The following is a 17,291-nucleotide window of genomic DNA, read 5'->3' as shown; positions in this document are numbered from 1 at the left end:
ACTAGTCCAACCCTGGGTACAAGGTGATCAATATCAGAAATCGGAAAAATCCTGTTCTTTTGAGCAATATAAAAAGACGATGATTCAGATAAGAAAAGCTTCTATACAATATGTTATAACATTAAAAAATTGTTGAATAAATAAATGGTAAATAGCATGCACTATGTCATTGAGGGCTGCTTGTTGATCAAAAATTACATGCAAATAGAAGATGAATTGTGGCCCAATGCAGCTTTTGCCATAGTTTTTATACTATACCAACTGTACTTTAATAACTAAGTCTGCATTGTTAAAGCAGTGACTTCTAAAACTCAATGCATATGACCAGTGGCATAACTACCGTGGTAGCAGCTGCCACAGGGCCCGGGACATTAGGGGCCCGGCGACATTCGCTACCGCTGCTGCTTGTTTTTTATAATAGGCTGTTACCCGCTGGAGTTGCTCTAGTTAGTAACGGGCACTATATACTTACTGATCCTGGCAGGGGCCCACAAGCACTATTATCCTTGGGGTCTTTTCGGACCCCCGAGTATAACGATTGGAGGCTCGGGAGAGGCAAGATAACATAAAAAACTGTGTTACTTTCCTCACCAGGCTCCGGGCAGGCTTCGGCCTACTTGCGTGACGTCATATGACCCTCGACGCAGGGCCCTGGTCACATGACGTCCCGGAAGACGGCCGACAGCGACGGAGAATGCAGGGGAGTCGGGAGATACGTAAGTAACAGTAGTTTGTTATGTTTATATCCCTCTGGGTCTGAAAAGACCCTGGAGTATAATAATTGTTCATGTGTGTCCACAATGGGACATAATACTGTGTACTGGGGCCAGTATGGGGACATAATACTGTGTACTGGGGCCACTATGGGGACATAATACTGTGTGCAGGGGACCAACATGGGGTATTATAGTGTGCGTATGGGGGGGGGAGGCAGTAGGGATCAGTTGGTCAAGGTCTTCAGCGTTGGTCGGGGGTGGGGGGGCCCATTCCTAGTTATGCCGCTGCATATGACCATAATATGGACCCCTGCAAGAATCTTCCAATAACTTACATTTGTATCTGCCCAGTCAGATGATACTGATTTCATTGGTCAGTATGCAATCCCATCCATGGTGCTAAAATATATGGATTCTGCTTGAGCCCTTGTACAGTATGCGTACATTGTTATTGCAACTGAATGGAACAAGTTGTCCTTAATAATAACTTATGCTTTAACGCCACCTTGTGGTAGATATTAATATATTGTCCTCTATATTACATAGTTAACCTTAATTTAAAGAGGACCTTTCACCACTTGGGGCACATGCGGTTTTATATACCGTTAGAAAGCCGACAGTGCCTATAGACGCTGCTGTGAGCAATGGTGTTCCTGACTGACTGTCAGAAACGCCCTTCTGACGGTGAAGACCTTCCTAGTACATTGTACATTATTATAAATAGTACCATTATGAAGAACAATTTGATAAAACAAAAAAGTTATGAGGTTTGGAAGGTGGGGAGTCAAAAACAAAAATCTAAAAATGCCATCGGTGGGAATGGTTGAATATTTTTTTTATTATTTTTTTATACAAAAAGGTTTTCATATATTTAATAGATTACGTTAATCCTTAACATACTCTTGTACTACAAGCTCCTTTAGCGTAAGCATTTCAAAGTCAAAAGTTCTGCTCACCTTCATTTCATTTACCTGTAGCTTTTCCCTTAAGGTCATGTAGTCTTTGCCTATTTTATAAGCCAATGAAATCAATGTGTCTAATAATGGCACATAATATCTATGCATTGTGTGCTTCTCCAGAAGTTCTATTGCTTTCATCCCAACTTCATAAGCCATTTCTGATTGATTCATATCTTTATGGCATACAACTAGTGCGCACAAAGAAGGCACCAATAAGGTAGGACAATGTTCAACCAGTTTTTCTTGAAGATAGACAACTTGCTGAAAGATACTCAAAGCTGTACTATATTGTCCTCCTCTTATACAGCAGTATCCTTCTTCCATCTCTGGCTCAATGAAAAACTCAATATATTTCTGTGACTTTCTTACACATCTTATGGCATACAACTCCTCAAGATAGTCTTTAAGGGCCACCATCCTCTTGCTGATCATCTCTTCAGTGAGGTTTCCCATCAGGACTTTCTTAGGAAACACAACATCTTCCATTTCTTCATTAAAGTCTTTTAGTAAACTCCTGTGAAGACGTTCAAAGTCAGAGTATCTTCTCTCAATGAAGGCTTTCTTTTCATCAAAACTTCCTGTTTTAATTATTACAATCTGGTACATCTGTAAAGAATACATATTTTAGTCCAATGTAACAAGGAGAAAAAAAATCCATCTCATATTGTGAAAATTAAAACTGGATTCAACCTAAGTAGTAAAGCGTCACCACTTTCATCATAGTGACAGATACCACGCCTCCTTGTTAAAACCCCGCCCCTTAGCTGCCAAAACACTTCTCGTCAATACGCCTCAACACGCCACTTTCCTTTGTGTTGTGGTAGCTCCCCCGTCCCCTTGTTGAAACTGAACAAGTCCCCTCTTCCGTCTCTAAATCCACCTGCAAAAACTCCATGTGAACAAACCCTAATAATGCCTATTAAAGAGGTTGTTCAGGCAAAATAATATTTTCCAATTAGGCCATGGGGAAGTGAAAAAAACCCAAAACATATTCACCTGTCCCCATGCACCGGTGTCCTCCCAGGACAGTCCAGTCAGCTGCCTTCTTGTTGATGAATTTCTCACCATTTTCCTGGCCAGAAGTCCTATGACACATGTGCTGAGGCCAATCTATCCACTTCAACTGCTGCCCATGTAACACTATTCTCATCAGTCATATGGTCTGTTTGCAGCTCAGTCCTCTTCAGTTGGATGGGGCTGAACAGCAACAGCAAGCACAGCTACTGCATACTGTATTACATTGTGCTTTTTCTCAGTGACAAGACATGCTTGTCCAAACACTGCTTCTATTTAAACCTTTGATCCCAGGTGTCAAAAGATAGGACCTCAATCTTAGGCCCTATTCACATCTGCATTAAGGTTTTTGTTCAGGGAGTCTGCTTGGGGACCACCCCAGACGGAAACCTATATGCATAAAATGCGGTTACCTAAAGCAATCCACAGACCCCATAGACTATATTGGGGTCTGTGTGGTTTCCTCTCTGTTTCTGCATGAAACATGTGGAGAGAAAAGTGCTGCTTGCATTGACTAAAGCTAATATGGTGAACAGTGGAACATTTAAAATACAATATCAATGGTAGATTTGCTGTTCCTTCACATTCCACTCCCTACAAAGTGCTTATAAAAGTCAATCAGTATATCTCATCACGGCCATTTCGAATAGCACGCTCCCATAGGAATGAATGGACGCAGCCAGCGCGAAGGGGGTTAAGCAGCCGGACGCTGGTGCCGGCTGCATCCATTCATTCCTATGGGAGCGTGCTACTGGAAACGGCCGTTTCATGGTCCAAAATACCTTCATCCAGGATCCAGGAACTGATTAAAAGCTACAGGAAGCGACTAGAGGCTGTTATCTTTGCAAAAGGAGGATTTACTAAATTTTAATGTCACTTTTCTGTTGAGGTGCCCATACTTTTACACCGGTCAAATTTTGGTTTAATGCATATTGCACATTTTCTGTTAGTACAATAAACCTCATTTCAATCCTGAAATATTACTGTGTCCATCAGTTATTAGATATATCAAACTGAAATGGCTGCTGCAAACACCAAAATATTTAGAACTAAAAATGATTAAGATTAATAGGGGTGCCCAAACTTTTTCATAGGACTGTATATACCTGGAGTCAGTATATAGACAGACTGCAGTATATATTTGTACGATAGTGACCTATAGGTGATATACAGTATCCTCCTGACGCATTGGAGACATCCACCAGAGGTAGCAATATTATCAGATGCATGTGCCTCAAATGTAATGTGAACAGAGTCTAATGCTATGTTCACTCTACCATTGTCAATGTTTTTTGCTGCCACCCATCATAGTATGACAGCAAAGCACATTAAATGACAGATGTAAATGTCCCCCTCCTGTCTGTCTGCATTCACCCCAATGTATAAATATAATGGTCGCTGTCTTCTGTCATATTTCTTTACTTTTGCCATGGAGCATGCACAACTTTTCTGCCGTCAGAAAACTGAAAAACGCGAGAGAAGAAAGCTCCCATTATGTGTATACATTGGGGTGAACATTGCTCTCATCCTGTGATGGGATTAATGACTAATAACATAGCTTATACTAGTAGCTCTGCATCCCCCCTTCCACCATCATCTTGTCGGTTTCTCCGTCTTAACGTAAATGTTGTTGATGTCTAACTTACATGGTCTTATCATTTTTTTTACAAAGGGCAAAACAGAATGAAAACGGCATCAAGGTACCCCGTATGTAATGTCCATATGGGATATCTTCATATCCATGTATACATATATGTAATATGTGCATATCTTTATTTTCTGAGATTATATTAGTCATGTCTGTAATAGTGACTACTTAGAATTCTGAATGTTTATGGTGTCTATATGTCCATATATGAATGTGTATGTATATATATATATATATATATATATATATATATATATATATATACACACACATACAGTATATAAGTATATAAGAAATATGTATATGTAAACAATGTGTATAAGGTGTATGTACTGTGTATACTGTATATAGTCGGTATCAGCCACTACAGTTATGATTTGTCTTTTTGTCCTATTTGAGTATAGCCCTAAAGCACTGAATAATAGGAAGGCAGTGGGAATGGTGGGAGAGGGGGAGGAGCAGAGAGTGTAACGTAGGGAATGTAGACGGGGAGTGGCGAGGAGAGTAATGGGATGAGAAGGGGTGAGAACCAGGTGGGAGCAGGGAGAAGGAACGGTAGCAGGGGTATAGTATAGAGGGGGCAGTAAGGAAAAACAACAATACAGTCTGAAGGTAGATACCTACAATTGGTTCTAGTGTGGGGGAATGTAAAGTCCATGGGTCATTATGGAGGTAGAGTAGGTGTAATAGGGGTAGTACAGCTGGGCTGCCAAATGTGAAGTTTGTGTGCTGAAGGCTATTAGAAAATACAGTAGGACAGTGATGGCGAACCTATGGCGTGCGGTTGCCCAGATCGCTCACTAACGGGGAGTGTGCCTGGTCGTGATTATACCAGAGAGAGTTAGTAGTAGGGGTGGGAGACCAACTCATCCATTAGGACGTGGTTGTAGAAGTGGGGAGTATTTGATCCTGGAGTTCTCTTCCCCTACCCTTATATTATGGATGCTGAAATGAACATCTGCTCTTTTAAAGTAAGAGCATACCAAAGGATACCATACCATACCATACCAAATTTCATTGTAATAATGACCTTCTGGTCTTCTAGAAGGGTGATCCTCTCAAGAGAAGATGGCCATTATGTACATTATATGGCAGAACTAAACATTTTTCACTGGAAATCTGTTCTAAATAAAGGGGAGATCGTCTTAAAATGGTAAAATATATGTATTGTATATACAGATCTAGCAGAGATAAACCGAAACTCTGCAATTGGTTAAACCGCTGTAGAGTGATATCTTATCACATTTTTTGTTTTTTCTTGTCTTCACAAGAAAAAACAAAAAATGTTTTTCCAATGACTTTTCATTGGTTTTTGTTGTCTTCTAAGATAAGATATCACACTGCGGAAATTTAACAAATTGCAGAAGTTTGAGTTAATGCTACTACATCTGTATATGTACATATATATGTGTATATATATATATATAGAGAGAGAGAGATAGATAGATAGATAGATAGATAGATAGATAGATAGATAGATAGATCTAGTCATGTATGTAAGTACTGTCCACTCATGTAATACACTAGGTATACTCTATAGAGTATTTGTAATATGAGTGATTGATATGTATAAATATATAGGTATACATTTTTAGACATTTCTGTAAAGCCAAGTTTACATCTGTACTGGATGGGATTTTTTGGGCTTTATCATTTTACATATCAGGGACTCCCATTATTTTGCTCTTATACAAAACAACAGAAGCCAGGACTGATGTGAACATAGCCAGTGTACATACAGGAACAATCTCTAAATAGCATAAATAAAACGTGTAAAAAGATTTGAACTAGCATTTGGATGTAGAAATGTCATTAAGTCCACCTTTGTATTAGGTATATACTGTATATACACATATAGAGGTAGCATTTAATTCAATGGTATGTGACATGTTAAATGTTAGTGTTTGCTACATGTACATACATACCTGTATACATATAATGGTTGTCCACTTATGTAATAGCTATCTCCTTATACAATATGTGTAAGGTGTGAATGTCTTTTAAGATCTTTCCCCTTAATATTACAGGGTAAAATTAGTAGGCTTATTAACTGAGTCGTTCATGATGTTAAGGGGGCTGCCTCTAGAGGGCAGCATACAGAGGCACTGTTCACCTAATTACATCCTGGAGAATAGATTTGCATATTTTTTACCCAGAATCCCTAGCGGAGCAGGAATGACTTGTAAGTCTCCGTATGGCTATGTAGGCACACATTCTCCCTAATGTGTATGATTATCCCCTGACCCTTTATATTACAGTAAAACTTCTGCTCTGAGCCTTGTGTTGCTGCTCTTATAGATAATGAATATTAACTAGAAACTAATGATATTTTTTTCATAGTGATGTTATATACCTGTAATATGTCATCATATTTTACATGACATTTTTGATCCCATCGCTTACTTATTGGCCTTATTACGATGGGTCCCTACACTAACACTTCACATATAGGAGAGGAGATTACTTTCTTATATACTTACTGTTACAGCATAGTCTCTATGAATTTGATCTCTGGGGTCTTGTCTGTAGCAGGGATATAACACATAAAGTCTTAGGGTAGGGACCCATCTGAATGAGGTCGCCGTGACGTGGCAGATGGGCTCGCACAATTTATCGAACTGTGCGCTAAGAACCTCACATTTATAACAGTGATAGACAGTGCTATATCAAAGTGTAGACAAAGAATTATTATCTAAAGCTTTGCATCAGAAGTATAAACTCACTCACTATTCTGGGTGCATCAGTCCTCATTTAATGTACCTGGTCTTTTACTTTTCCTCCTATAGTTTACCTCTTAGCTTGATAAAAGGAATATACCAGTAAGGGCTCGTTCACATCTGCGCCCGGTCTCCGTTCTGCAGGTTTCCGTCTCCTGCTCTGTTTTGCCTGCAGGACTCTTTCTCACCCATTCATTTGAATGGGTTTGAAAGCTGTCCGGCCGTGAGCGGTGGTGACTGTTTTATGCTCTCCGACACGAAACCGTTTTTTTTTTAATCCAGACACAGAGTCGGACATGCAGTACTCTGTGTCCAGATTAAAAAAAAACGGTTTTACGGCGGAGAGCATAAAACGCTCACCGCCACTCATGGCCAGACCCAGTCTGTGCTTTCCGTCTTCTAGCATGCAGAAGACGGAAACCATAGAACAGAGTGCTGAACGCAGGTGTGAACCTAGCGTAAGAAACATTTATCCACTAGGTAGATGGCAAGTATTAGACTGGTTAGGGTCCACCCAGTCTTATCACCCATGGTTCAGATGTTGGATAAAGCCATTTAATTACATTCTTGTGATGAGTCCGCCCTTTTATTGTGTAGTGTAGTATTCTGATCTGCTGAATAAGCTTTTTAAAACTTTGGGCAGGGGACCTGTCACAACACAAAGGAAAGGGGACAGAAGGGGGCTTGTTGCGGCGTATTGATGAGAAGTGTTTTGGCAGATAAGGGGCGGAGTTTCAACAAGGGGGCGTGGTACCTGTCACTGTCACCTGACAAAAAGTGTCGACGCTTCAATACTAACCTATTGAAATCTCTCCTACACTTTATCTAAAGTTTCATTGTCCCAATGATTGAAAGTTTATGTGGACAGCAAAAGTAAAAATACTGGACTAGGCTTGAGTTAGAAGAGCTGCCTATTGTACTTCCTACTTTTCCATGTAAGCAAGTGACAAAATGGTTGTCATTATACTTTATGAAGGTTCCTGTCAAAGCAGCAACAATAATGATATTATAGTCAGAGTCTGTCTGACATCATTAGGAAGAAAACAAGTATTCATTTGAGATTGCATTAGGCCCAGTTCACATCTGCGTTTGGTATTCCATTTGGAGACCCCCTGAACAGAATACTGTACGCATTAAAAAGTGGTGAGCAATGAAAGCACACGGACACTATAGACTATAATGGGGTCCATTTGTTTTCCACAAGGTGTCCGCACAAATCATGCTGAGACAAACGTGCTGCTTGAAGTGCTTTTCTCGCTGTATGATTCGTGCAGATACCGAGTGGAAACCACACAGACCCTATTATGGGGTCTATTGTCTATGGGTCCATGGTTTGATTGCTCGCCGTTTTTTAATGTGTTTGGTATTCTCTTCGGGGAGGTCCCCAAGCGGACTTCCTTAACAGAATACCTAATGCAGATGTGAACCAGGCCTTAGCTGTCATTTTGTACAGTAGTTTTCTCTCTGGTGAAATCAGGGAGGGACAGAGTGGTCATATTCAGTATACTCAGGATGTTATCTTAATACAAGCTGACACTCACTAAGCCCTCTGTCCCCAGAACTAAACCTCTTGGATATACCTGCTTTATAGTCATCTAAAGTCATTCCTTTGGATTGCCTTACCACAAACTTTGAAAGAAAATCCTCGGCTATGCGTGTGGACTGAATCTGAAAAAGGAGTTTGACTGGTTTTCCTTTATGTTTCTCTTTGTTCCAGTAAAGCTGAAGTTCTCCTGTTGTCATAAGGTGATGGTCGCGCATAGAACTGTTACCTAAGAATAACATGAATATTGTATTATTACTGCCGTAATAAGAAACAGGATCATTTTTTAGATCAAGTTCTTGACTTTATGATTAACTCTTTATTTTGATTTCAAACCAATATAGTAACATAGTAGATAAGGTTGGATAAAGACACAAGTCTGACCTATAAACCTAACAAATTGAGCCAGAGAAAGGCAAAAACTACCGCAACACTGATACCAATTATAATGCTATAATAAACCTGGACTATGGTAAAACCTTTTTTCCTCTACATGTAGAGGATATCTCCTTGGCATGGTTCCAGGCCCTGGCAAGCTTTGTCATTTGTGTCAATGTGCACCATAACTACTGGATTATCACCAGCTGGGGCCCGCATTAAGGGGGGTAGATTTTTTATTTTTTTTTCCATTGGCCATTACCTGCTGGAACAGTCGCCACGGGGCGCCGCCATTCCTAATTATGCTATTGATCACCAGTGCCTCTTAGTAAACTAACAAACTATCTTTGTGACAGATTGCCCTGTATGTTCCCCTAAAAATTAAATCTCCCACTATCAGTACCTGTTTGACCTGCTCTGACCTCTTATTCTCGTTTCTTACTGGAGCATACATTCCCTTGTCTGTTAGGGAAATTGTCTTCCTACAGCAGTGTTGGCTCTTCAGTGACATCCCGCTCATCTGCCAACTTTACAAAGTTGTGGAGGTTTGCCCGTTGAGGACTAACCTCCCTGACACTCTTCCCCCTACCCCACTGCTTTATAGCTGTCACCCAGCTAGCGGTCTCCTGTTCCTGCAGCTTCATTCTTTTACGTATTATATTAGACAGTTAGTGCACTGGGGACGTTCTATGGCTCCTTGGAGAACTGCACTACAATCTCCTGGCTACACCACCACGAGGCATGGCATGGATAGGCCATCAGTATTAAAAAGTGGATAACCCATTTAACCCTCTAAAGTTTGACATTCTTAAAAATATATTTCATTTGGGACTGATGTACAGTTGGGATGATATTTTCTTTTCTTCACATTTCTGTGATATTGAACAGTTTCTTCTCTTCTTAATTCACCAATAAAATAAAATTTATGGAAAGGAGGCTCACTGGTGAAAACCAGTATGGCTTTATGGTGTCACAATGACATAAACCTAAAGAAGATATTACACAGAATAAAGACAACTAGAAATACCATGACAATAATATGCTAAAGTACTAACAAGACAAAAATATAACAAATATGATGAAGATGAACTGCAAAATGAGCATTGGACTGAGGAAATACTTTGGTCTGTATTCTTTTGCACCTAGACAAATCAGTGGCGTAACTAGGAATGGTGGGGCCCCCCAACGGACGCCAAAGACCCCGATCAACCAACCCCCCACCGTATTCCTGCACGCACTATTATGCCCCATAGTGGCCCCTGCACACAGTATTATGCCCCATAGTGGCCCCTTCACAGAGTATTATTTCCGCTAGTGGCCCCTGCACACAGAATTATGTCCCCTAGTGGTCCTTTCACACAGTATTATGCCTCATAGTGGCCCCTGCACACAGTATTATGCCCCATAGTGGCCCCATTCACAGAGTATTATTTCCGCTAGTGGTCCCTGCACACAGTATTATCCCCCATAGTGGCCCCTTCACAGAGTATTATTTCCGCTAGTGGCCCCTGCACACAGAATTATGTCCCCTAGTGGTCCTTTCACACAGTATTATGCCTCATAGTGGCCCCTGCACACAGTATTATGCCCCATAGTGGCCCCATTCACAGAGTATTATTTCCGCTAGTGGCCCCTGCACACAGTATTATGCCCCATAGTGGCCCCATTCACAGAGTATTATTTCCGCTAGTGGTCCCTGCACACAGAGTTATGTCCCCTAGTGGCCCCTGCACACAGAATTATGTCCCCTAGTGGTCCTTGTGCACAGTATTATGCCTCATAGTGGCCCCAGCACACAGTATTAGGTAGTGGCCTATTAAAAAAAAAAAGTACTCTTACCTACCTTTGCGATCGCCAGACTCCCTTATGTCCTGGGCGCTGTGGCAGCCGCTACCGCTGCTACCCCGATAGTTACGCCCCTGTTACAAATGGTATATTACATCCACTGTTGATACAGTTGGCAACTATCCATTAAGTGTAGAATGTGATGACTCATGTCATTTTATGACTTTTATAGAAGGCATATTTGTATACTTACCTTGTAACTCCTCTTTGTGGGGTGTGTTCTGTATCTACCTTTTATATACTGTTATATTTTTGTCTTGTTAGCACTTTAATAAACGATTATCATGGTATTTCCACCAATACAACTGTGATATAACAGTTTCTGTACTACTTGAAATCCAAAGACAGGTCTAAAGCTCAAAAAGTTGCATGTATTCAGCAAGCCAATTTTAAGGATATTAAATCTATTCTAGTGCATATAATGTATAAAGTATATAGCCTTGTATAACTATGTTTTTATTAAACAATAAACAATAAAATAACAAAGAGAAAAGGACTTCACTTCTAGAAACTTCTATACTATTATTACTACTACATGGCTAACAATCTGTTTATTCTGTTAATTTCCAGATGGTTCAATCTGAGTAAGTCTGCGGTCAAACCTGTGTTGTGTGACCATCCTGGGACTTTGTCCCCCTTTCTGCTTAGGATATTCGGAGAGAGCTTTTCTTTCTGCTGATTTTGAGTGGAAATCTGGCGGACCCCATTATAGTTAATGGGGTCCGCAGGTTACCGATTTTTAAGCGGATGGGATTTGCATTTTTTGGAAAACTGGAACGCTAGTTTGATACACATTTGATGCAGATTGACCAAAGACTCTAGCAGTGTCTTACTTGTACACGTCCATACTTGACTGTGGTTGTAGGTCTGGGGTCTCTAATAGAGATGAGCGAACACTATTCGGAACAGCCGTTCCGAATAGCACGCTCCCATAGAAATGAATGGAAGCGGCTGGCACGCAGACTTTGCCGGCGGCCGGTCGCTTAACCCCCCGCATGCCGGCTACGTCCATTCATTTCTATGGGAGCGTGCTATTCGAAATGGCTGTTTCGATTAGTGTTCGCTCATCTCTAGTCTCTAACATCATGTCCTTTCTTTATCTGAAACGTAATCTTTCAAAAACTTAACTTCTTGTGTCTCCTATCTGCTATCTCAACCAACATCTCTATCTCAGTTTGTCATTATATTATAACTCCTAGGCAGCATAACTAATGTCCAAGGATTGTATTTGACTCAAACCTTTCTTACTGCCCATATTCAAATACTTGCACACCCATGTCACCCGGACCTCCACCCTTATTGCTCTGATACACTTTCATATACAAGAATAAAGAAATGAATAATAGAATGTAACTAAGATAACTCACCTGAAACATTGTCACTTTGTGGATCTGTTTCGCTTGTTTTACACTCGGAATGTTCTGCATTTTTTGGTAATGCCGGTGAATCACTTATTTGATCATATTTTTGGGAACTTTCAGCACTCATGTTGTCCTTGTTTGTATTAAATACGTGATGGACAAGATAAAAGGTATCTTTTCATGTCAATCATAATTAAAACTGGAGCTCAAAGCAGGTGCCTGGGTTACAATAACAATAAATGTTGACCAATGTTAGATATGTGAATTATCCTAATGCTAATACAATCTGCAACTATTACCTTTAGATAAGAGTTCACTGCGAGCATCTATGAGGATTTGCATATATTGTAAATTTTCCAAAGACATAACAAGCTAACCATGTGGCGTTAAGTCTTGGTTCATACATTAACTTATGCAAGGGTAAATTGAGGGGTTGCCTTAATTTACAATCCACCATGGCATACACCTATGACATTCATTGAGGGAGTATCCTGTATGACCTTCAGACAAGGAAGCCTCCTCTCAGATAGGGCAGCTCTTTTTTTCAATCCCTCTCCCTTCCCACACTGTCATTGCAACAAAAAAGATTTACTAGCTGCTCCTTCTTCTATAAAAAGAGCTTACATCTTAAGCAGCCAGTGTTGTTTCAACAAACTTTACAAAAATTAATGGTACAGGTCATATGCACAAATGTCAAATTAAATAACAGATACCCATTAGCACATTTTGCTCTTGTTTCTTCTAACAGTTTGTATTATATAATCAGAAAACCAGCAACATAGGTGAAAAGTGTCTCACCCAGTAAGGCAGCTACATTGGGTTTCAATCCTTAAAGGGGCTCTATCATTGGGAAAAGTCATTTTTAACTAAACACATACTTGCATAGCCTTTAGAAAGGCTATTCCACACATACATTTTGTATGTAAATCACCTCAGTGGTTTTTGAATGAGCCTGCTGGTCAGCAGGGTTTATTTAAAAAAAAACAACCAAATAAACATAAACCCTGCGGAGCCCTACTGGACTCTGAACTACAATAACACCCTGGTGTGAACACGGTCTGGCAGTTAGTGTCACTGCCAGATAACTACACTAACCGGGTGTGCTCTGTTAAATCACAGAGTAAACCTGAGCAACTCAGAGAAGCCACTAAAACAAACAAAACTGTCTAGACAGAACTCCTGGACTAGACAGAGACCAATTAACCAGTGTGTGAAACCAGTTCCCCACAGCACACAAGGCAGCTTGCTGCCCAACCAACTATCAGTGTGATTCTGACTCAGGGTATTTACTAGCTAAGGCCAACTAAATATTTGTTCACACTGGAATCCAAGCACACACATACACGCACACATATATATCACAAAAGAGGTTTGAGATTTGATCTTAGAGCGCCGGGCGTCCAAACCAGCCCCCTTAAATAGGGAAGGGGTGGTCCCAAGCAAACAGCCCAGCTGCCCACGCCAAGCGTACATTGGTCGACACTTAGGGGGTGTTCACACTACCGTCTGTGTCCGACAGGTAGTGTCCGCTCCTAGTGTCCGTTCAAAATCTCGCACGGACATTAGGAGCGGACACTAGCTGTGTCCGTGACACTTGTCATTTATTTAAATGGCGATCGGGTGTGTTCTTTTGCACTCCGTGTCCTTCCTTCACTGTCCGCATGTAAAGATGTTTGACTTTTCAAGCGGACAGAAAAACCCGACATGTCTAGAGATTTTGAACGGACACTAGGAGCGGACACTACCTGTGGGACAGACGGTAGTGTGAACGCCCCCCCCATTTTGCTCTTTTTGTGCCTGAAGTCAAGGTTTATTTGTTTTCCTGTTTTTTTTCTAAATAAACTTGTTTCCTGCATATTTTATGTCCCTGTCTTTGACTGGTTGAGTCCGCCCCACTGCTACTACTGAGCTACCTTTGCCAGTCAAGATCCATCTGTTGATACCCCACTGAACTGATACTGATGACCTATTCTGTGGAAAAGTTATCAATATCCAATACCCTTGGGTCTCCGACAGCTGTTTGCTAAGTTCTAGCCAATAGAATGAATCATGTCCGGCATTCTTGGTGAATCCTTTTTAAATGGGCTTTGTTGAGGGAAGAGAGCGCAAACATAACAGTGTCTGCATACGCAACTTAATCCAGTATATTTGGAAGCTAAAAAAGGCATTCAATCTTTATCGACATGACTTTCATTTCTGATTCCCTCCCACTTTGCCTTAAAATTTTTTCCCTTGTACTTCTCTCCCAGCACTCAACAGAGTAGTCATCAGCTGGGCGTCAGGATCTTTCTTATATGAAGTAGTAGATAAGAAGAAAGTCAGCTCAGTCAGTTAAATCTAACAATCCACAATCAGGTTGTATTTGGTTTCTATTACAGTCCATTTAGGGCGGGTTCACACCTGCGCTCCTTGTCCAGTTTGTACAATCTGTCCGGTTTCCATCTCCTGCCCCGCGAAACGGGACAGGTAATGGAAACCCGGCAGTCAGCTTTCAAACCTATTCTCTTGAATGGGTTTGCAAAGGTGACCGCCCGTGTGCGTATTCTGCCTGTCCGCAGTGAAACCATTTTTTTTTTTTTTAGCCAGACATAAAGTAGGACATGCACGACTTTGTGTCCGGATAAAAAACCCGGTTTTCTCACGGACAGGCAGAAAACGCACACAGACAGTCAGCTTTGCAAACCCATTCAAGTGAATAGGTTTGAAAGCTGACTGCCGGGTTTCCATTTCCTGTCCAGTTTCGCGGGGCAGGAGACAGAAACCGGATGGATTACACAAACTGGACGAGCACAGGTGTCAACCCGCCCTTAGCTGCTTTCAGTCTCTATCTGTGGGTTGCTCCCTCAATTCCTACTCACTGCTACTCCTTCCCTCTGCTATTCCTTCCCTTACCATAGAGTTTTATAGAAATATGGAATCTGTTGCATGTGACCTCTAGTCCATCTCAAGATGAATACAGCAGAGATTTGAGAGTGAAAGTCAATTTAGTATAGAAGGGGGAAGAGGAAAACAGCCAGATAAGAGGAGAAAGAAGCATTTTTCTTCAGTAAGGTAGAAGTACAAAGTTTCTTATATTTGCTTGTACTATTGGTTTATGCAAAGTTTGTTGAAATGACAGTGGTCATTTAAGTCCTGGGAATGGGATCTGAAAATACCTTTTTCCAAACAAGATTTTATCAGGACAGGAAGGTTTCTTTGTATGCAGCAAATTACAGGAAATGATGTTTAAGTTGATTCTATTCTTCTATTCTACAACCTTCTTGTGACTTAACTACACATTTGGTGGGAGTGCAAAATATAACATTTCTGGTACAATCTGTTATGTTTCTTATTTGCCTTGAGAAAGTTTCACTTTCCACTAAGATCATTTTGTTAAATCTGGTCATTCCCAAGTATTTTTCCCAAAATCTTACGTACCCAACTGTTAACAATGGTCAAAACTGTAATACGTCTCTCTGGGGCTTTTACTACACTCCCTGCCAATCTCTCTTCATGTGGTTGAGGAACATGCCACAACTTATCAGAAAAAGAGGAATTAGCTTACCGAGTATTATATTGTCAACTTAAATACAGAATAAGATGATCTTGCAATCTTGAGGGGACTTTTGCTCCAGCAAGTCCTTCAGACTTTACTGGCTAGGGATGTTATAGTCGTGTTACTATTTAGCCCAGAGGTTCCCAAATTTATTTTCTCGTAGACCACCTTCAAAATGGTACTGGTTTCAGTGAACGCCCTGTTGCTACATTTCTACCATATTCCCAAAACTCGTCAAAAAATGTGAAGATTAGATCTACTGATGGTAATTTGCGTCGCGGCTGAGTTCCCTGGGGGTCCACTTGGACCACTTTGGGAATCACTGATTTAGCCCTACCCCCTCTTCCCCTTATTTTTCCCAGACCTTCTGCTTTATTTCATATTGTTCTTTTGTAGACTTTTCATTGTGAAACTTACTTTTTCCTTTTTTTCACCATACTGTTATTCTGGTTTGTTACTTATTTGTAATCTTTTAACTGCGTGGTTCTACGTGAAAGTAATGCATTTTTATGCAATGATGAAAACTTTATAATAAAAAGTCAAGCTACATAATAAAAAGTCAACGTTCACTTTTCAAGTTGGTTAAAAATAGAACAAACAAGCATATTAAATTTTTATGATGTATAACCTTTATGGCTAGTTTTTCAACCTCTTTTGCTTCCTTGTGAGTTCCTTGTGAGTTTTGTTAATATACAGTACCCTTCATTCCTCCAGGTCTCTCATTTTTGGTTTGGAAATATTTGCAAAAATATTTGGTTTCATAGTTTGAATTTGGTTGTACTTATGAGCCCCAGTGTTCCCCATCAGACCTACCTCTAGTTCTGAATAAGTTAGGGGAGACTAGCTTCTGTTATGTCTCTTGTTCACAGAATGTGAACATAATAGGAGATTCGGAGCCACAATTATCTCAGCGGCAGCACCACCATATGGACCATTATAGAGACGTACTGAGCAGTACTGATATGAGTAAAATACTTGTGAGAAAAAAAAACTTACTATGAGCTCCAGCAGCTCCTGCCTGGCTGCGTATCTGCTTCATTGTTTCTCCTTCCTTCTGTCTTCCCTCTCCATAGACGTCTAAGAACAGTTAAACACTTTTTACTTGTTCCAGGCTGTCTTGGGAGAGCAGGATGGATAACACAGAGATTTCAGAGTGATTATGAGATTATCAGAATTAAGCTGGGAGGATGAAAAGAGACTGATAAATACAGAAAGAATCATTTTTTTTTTTAATTTAATTGATTTAAAGTTTGTTGAGTTAAAAAAAAGTTAGTGACAATTTAAGTTATCCATGTACTTCAGACCATTGGCTGCTGACAATATGGCCTCCCCATACAAAGCATGCTGTATTCAACATGATCCCTCCTTCTCTCTGACTCCTGGTCAACTGGTTCCACCAAAATTGGTGAATTTTACTAACATTAATGTGCATAGCCAAAGTTTAGACCTTGTTGCATGAGAAATGTTGGTGGCGTTCTCCATTTATCATGCTGAGCTACTTTTTACATATTACGCTAGGTTGACACTAGCGTTCGGGTCTCCATTCTCAGCTTTCCATCTTCTGCCGGCATAAAA

At 40.5% G+C, this 17,291-nt stretch overlaps 1 protein-coding gene across 1 annotated transcript; it reads right to left on the bottom strand.

Moving 5' to 3' along the window:
• Positions 1 to 1,600: 1,600 nt before the first annotated feature.
• On the bottom strand, positions 1,601 to 16,745 carry SNX20 (sorting nexin 20). Its single transcript, XM_075281898.1, has 4 exons — positions 16,713 to 16,745; positions 12,188 to 12,400; positions 8,678 to 8,826; positions 1,601 to 2,281 (listed from the first exon to the last, which is right to left on the bottom strand). The coding sequence occupies exons 2-4, from the start codon at positions 12,306 to 12,308 to the stop codon at positions 1,601 to 1,603; spliced, it is 951 nt and encodes a 316-aa protein (XP_075137999.1). The 5' UTR covers positions 12,309 to 12,400; positions 16,713 to 16,745.
• Between the last annotated feature and the right edge of the window lie 546 nt (positions 16,746 to 17,291).

This window comes from Leptodactylus fuscus, chromosome 7, assembly GCF_031893055.1.
Source record: "Leptodactylus fuscus isolate aLepFus1 chromosome 7, aLepFus1.hap2, whole genome shotgun sequence".
NCBI lineage: Eukaryota > Metazoa > Chordata > Amphibia > Anura > Leptodactylidae > Leptodactylus > Leptodactylus fuscus.
Note: the sequence above shows the minus strand (reverse complement) of the source record. Positions and strands in the feature narration are given on the sequence as shown.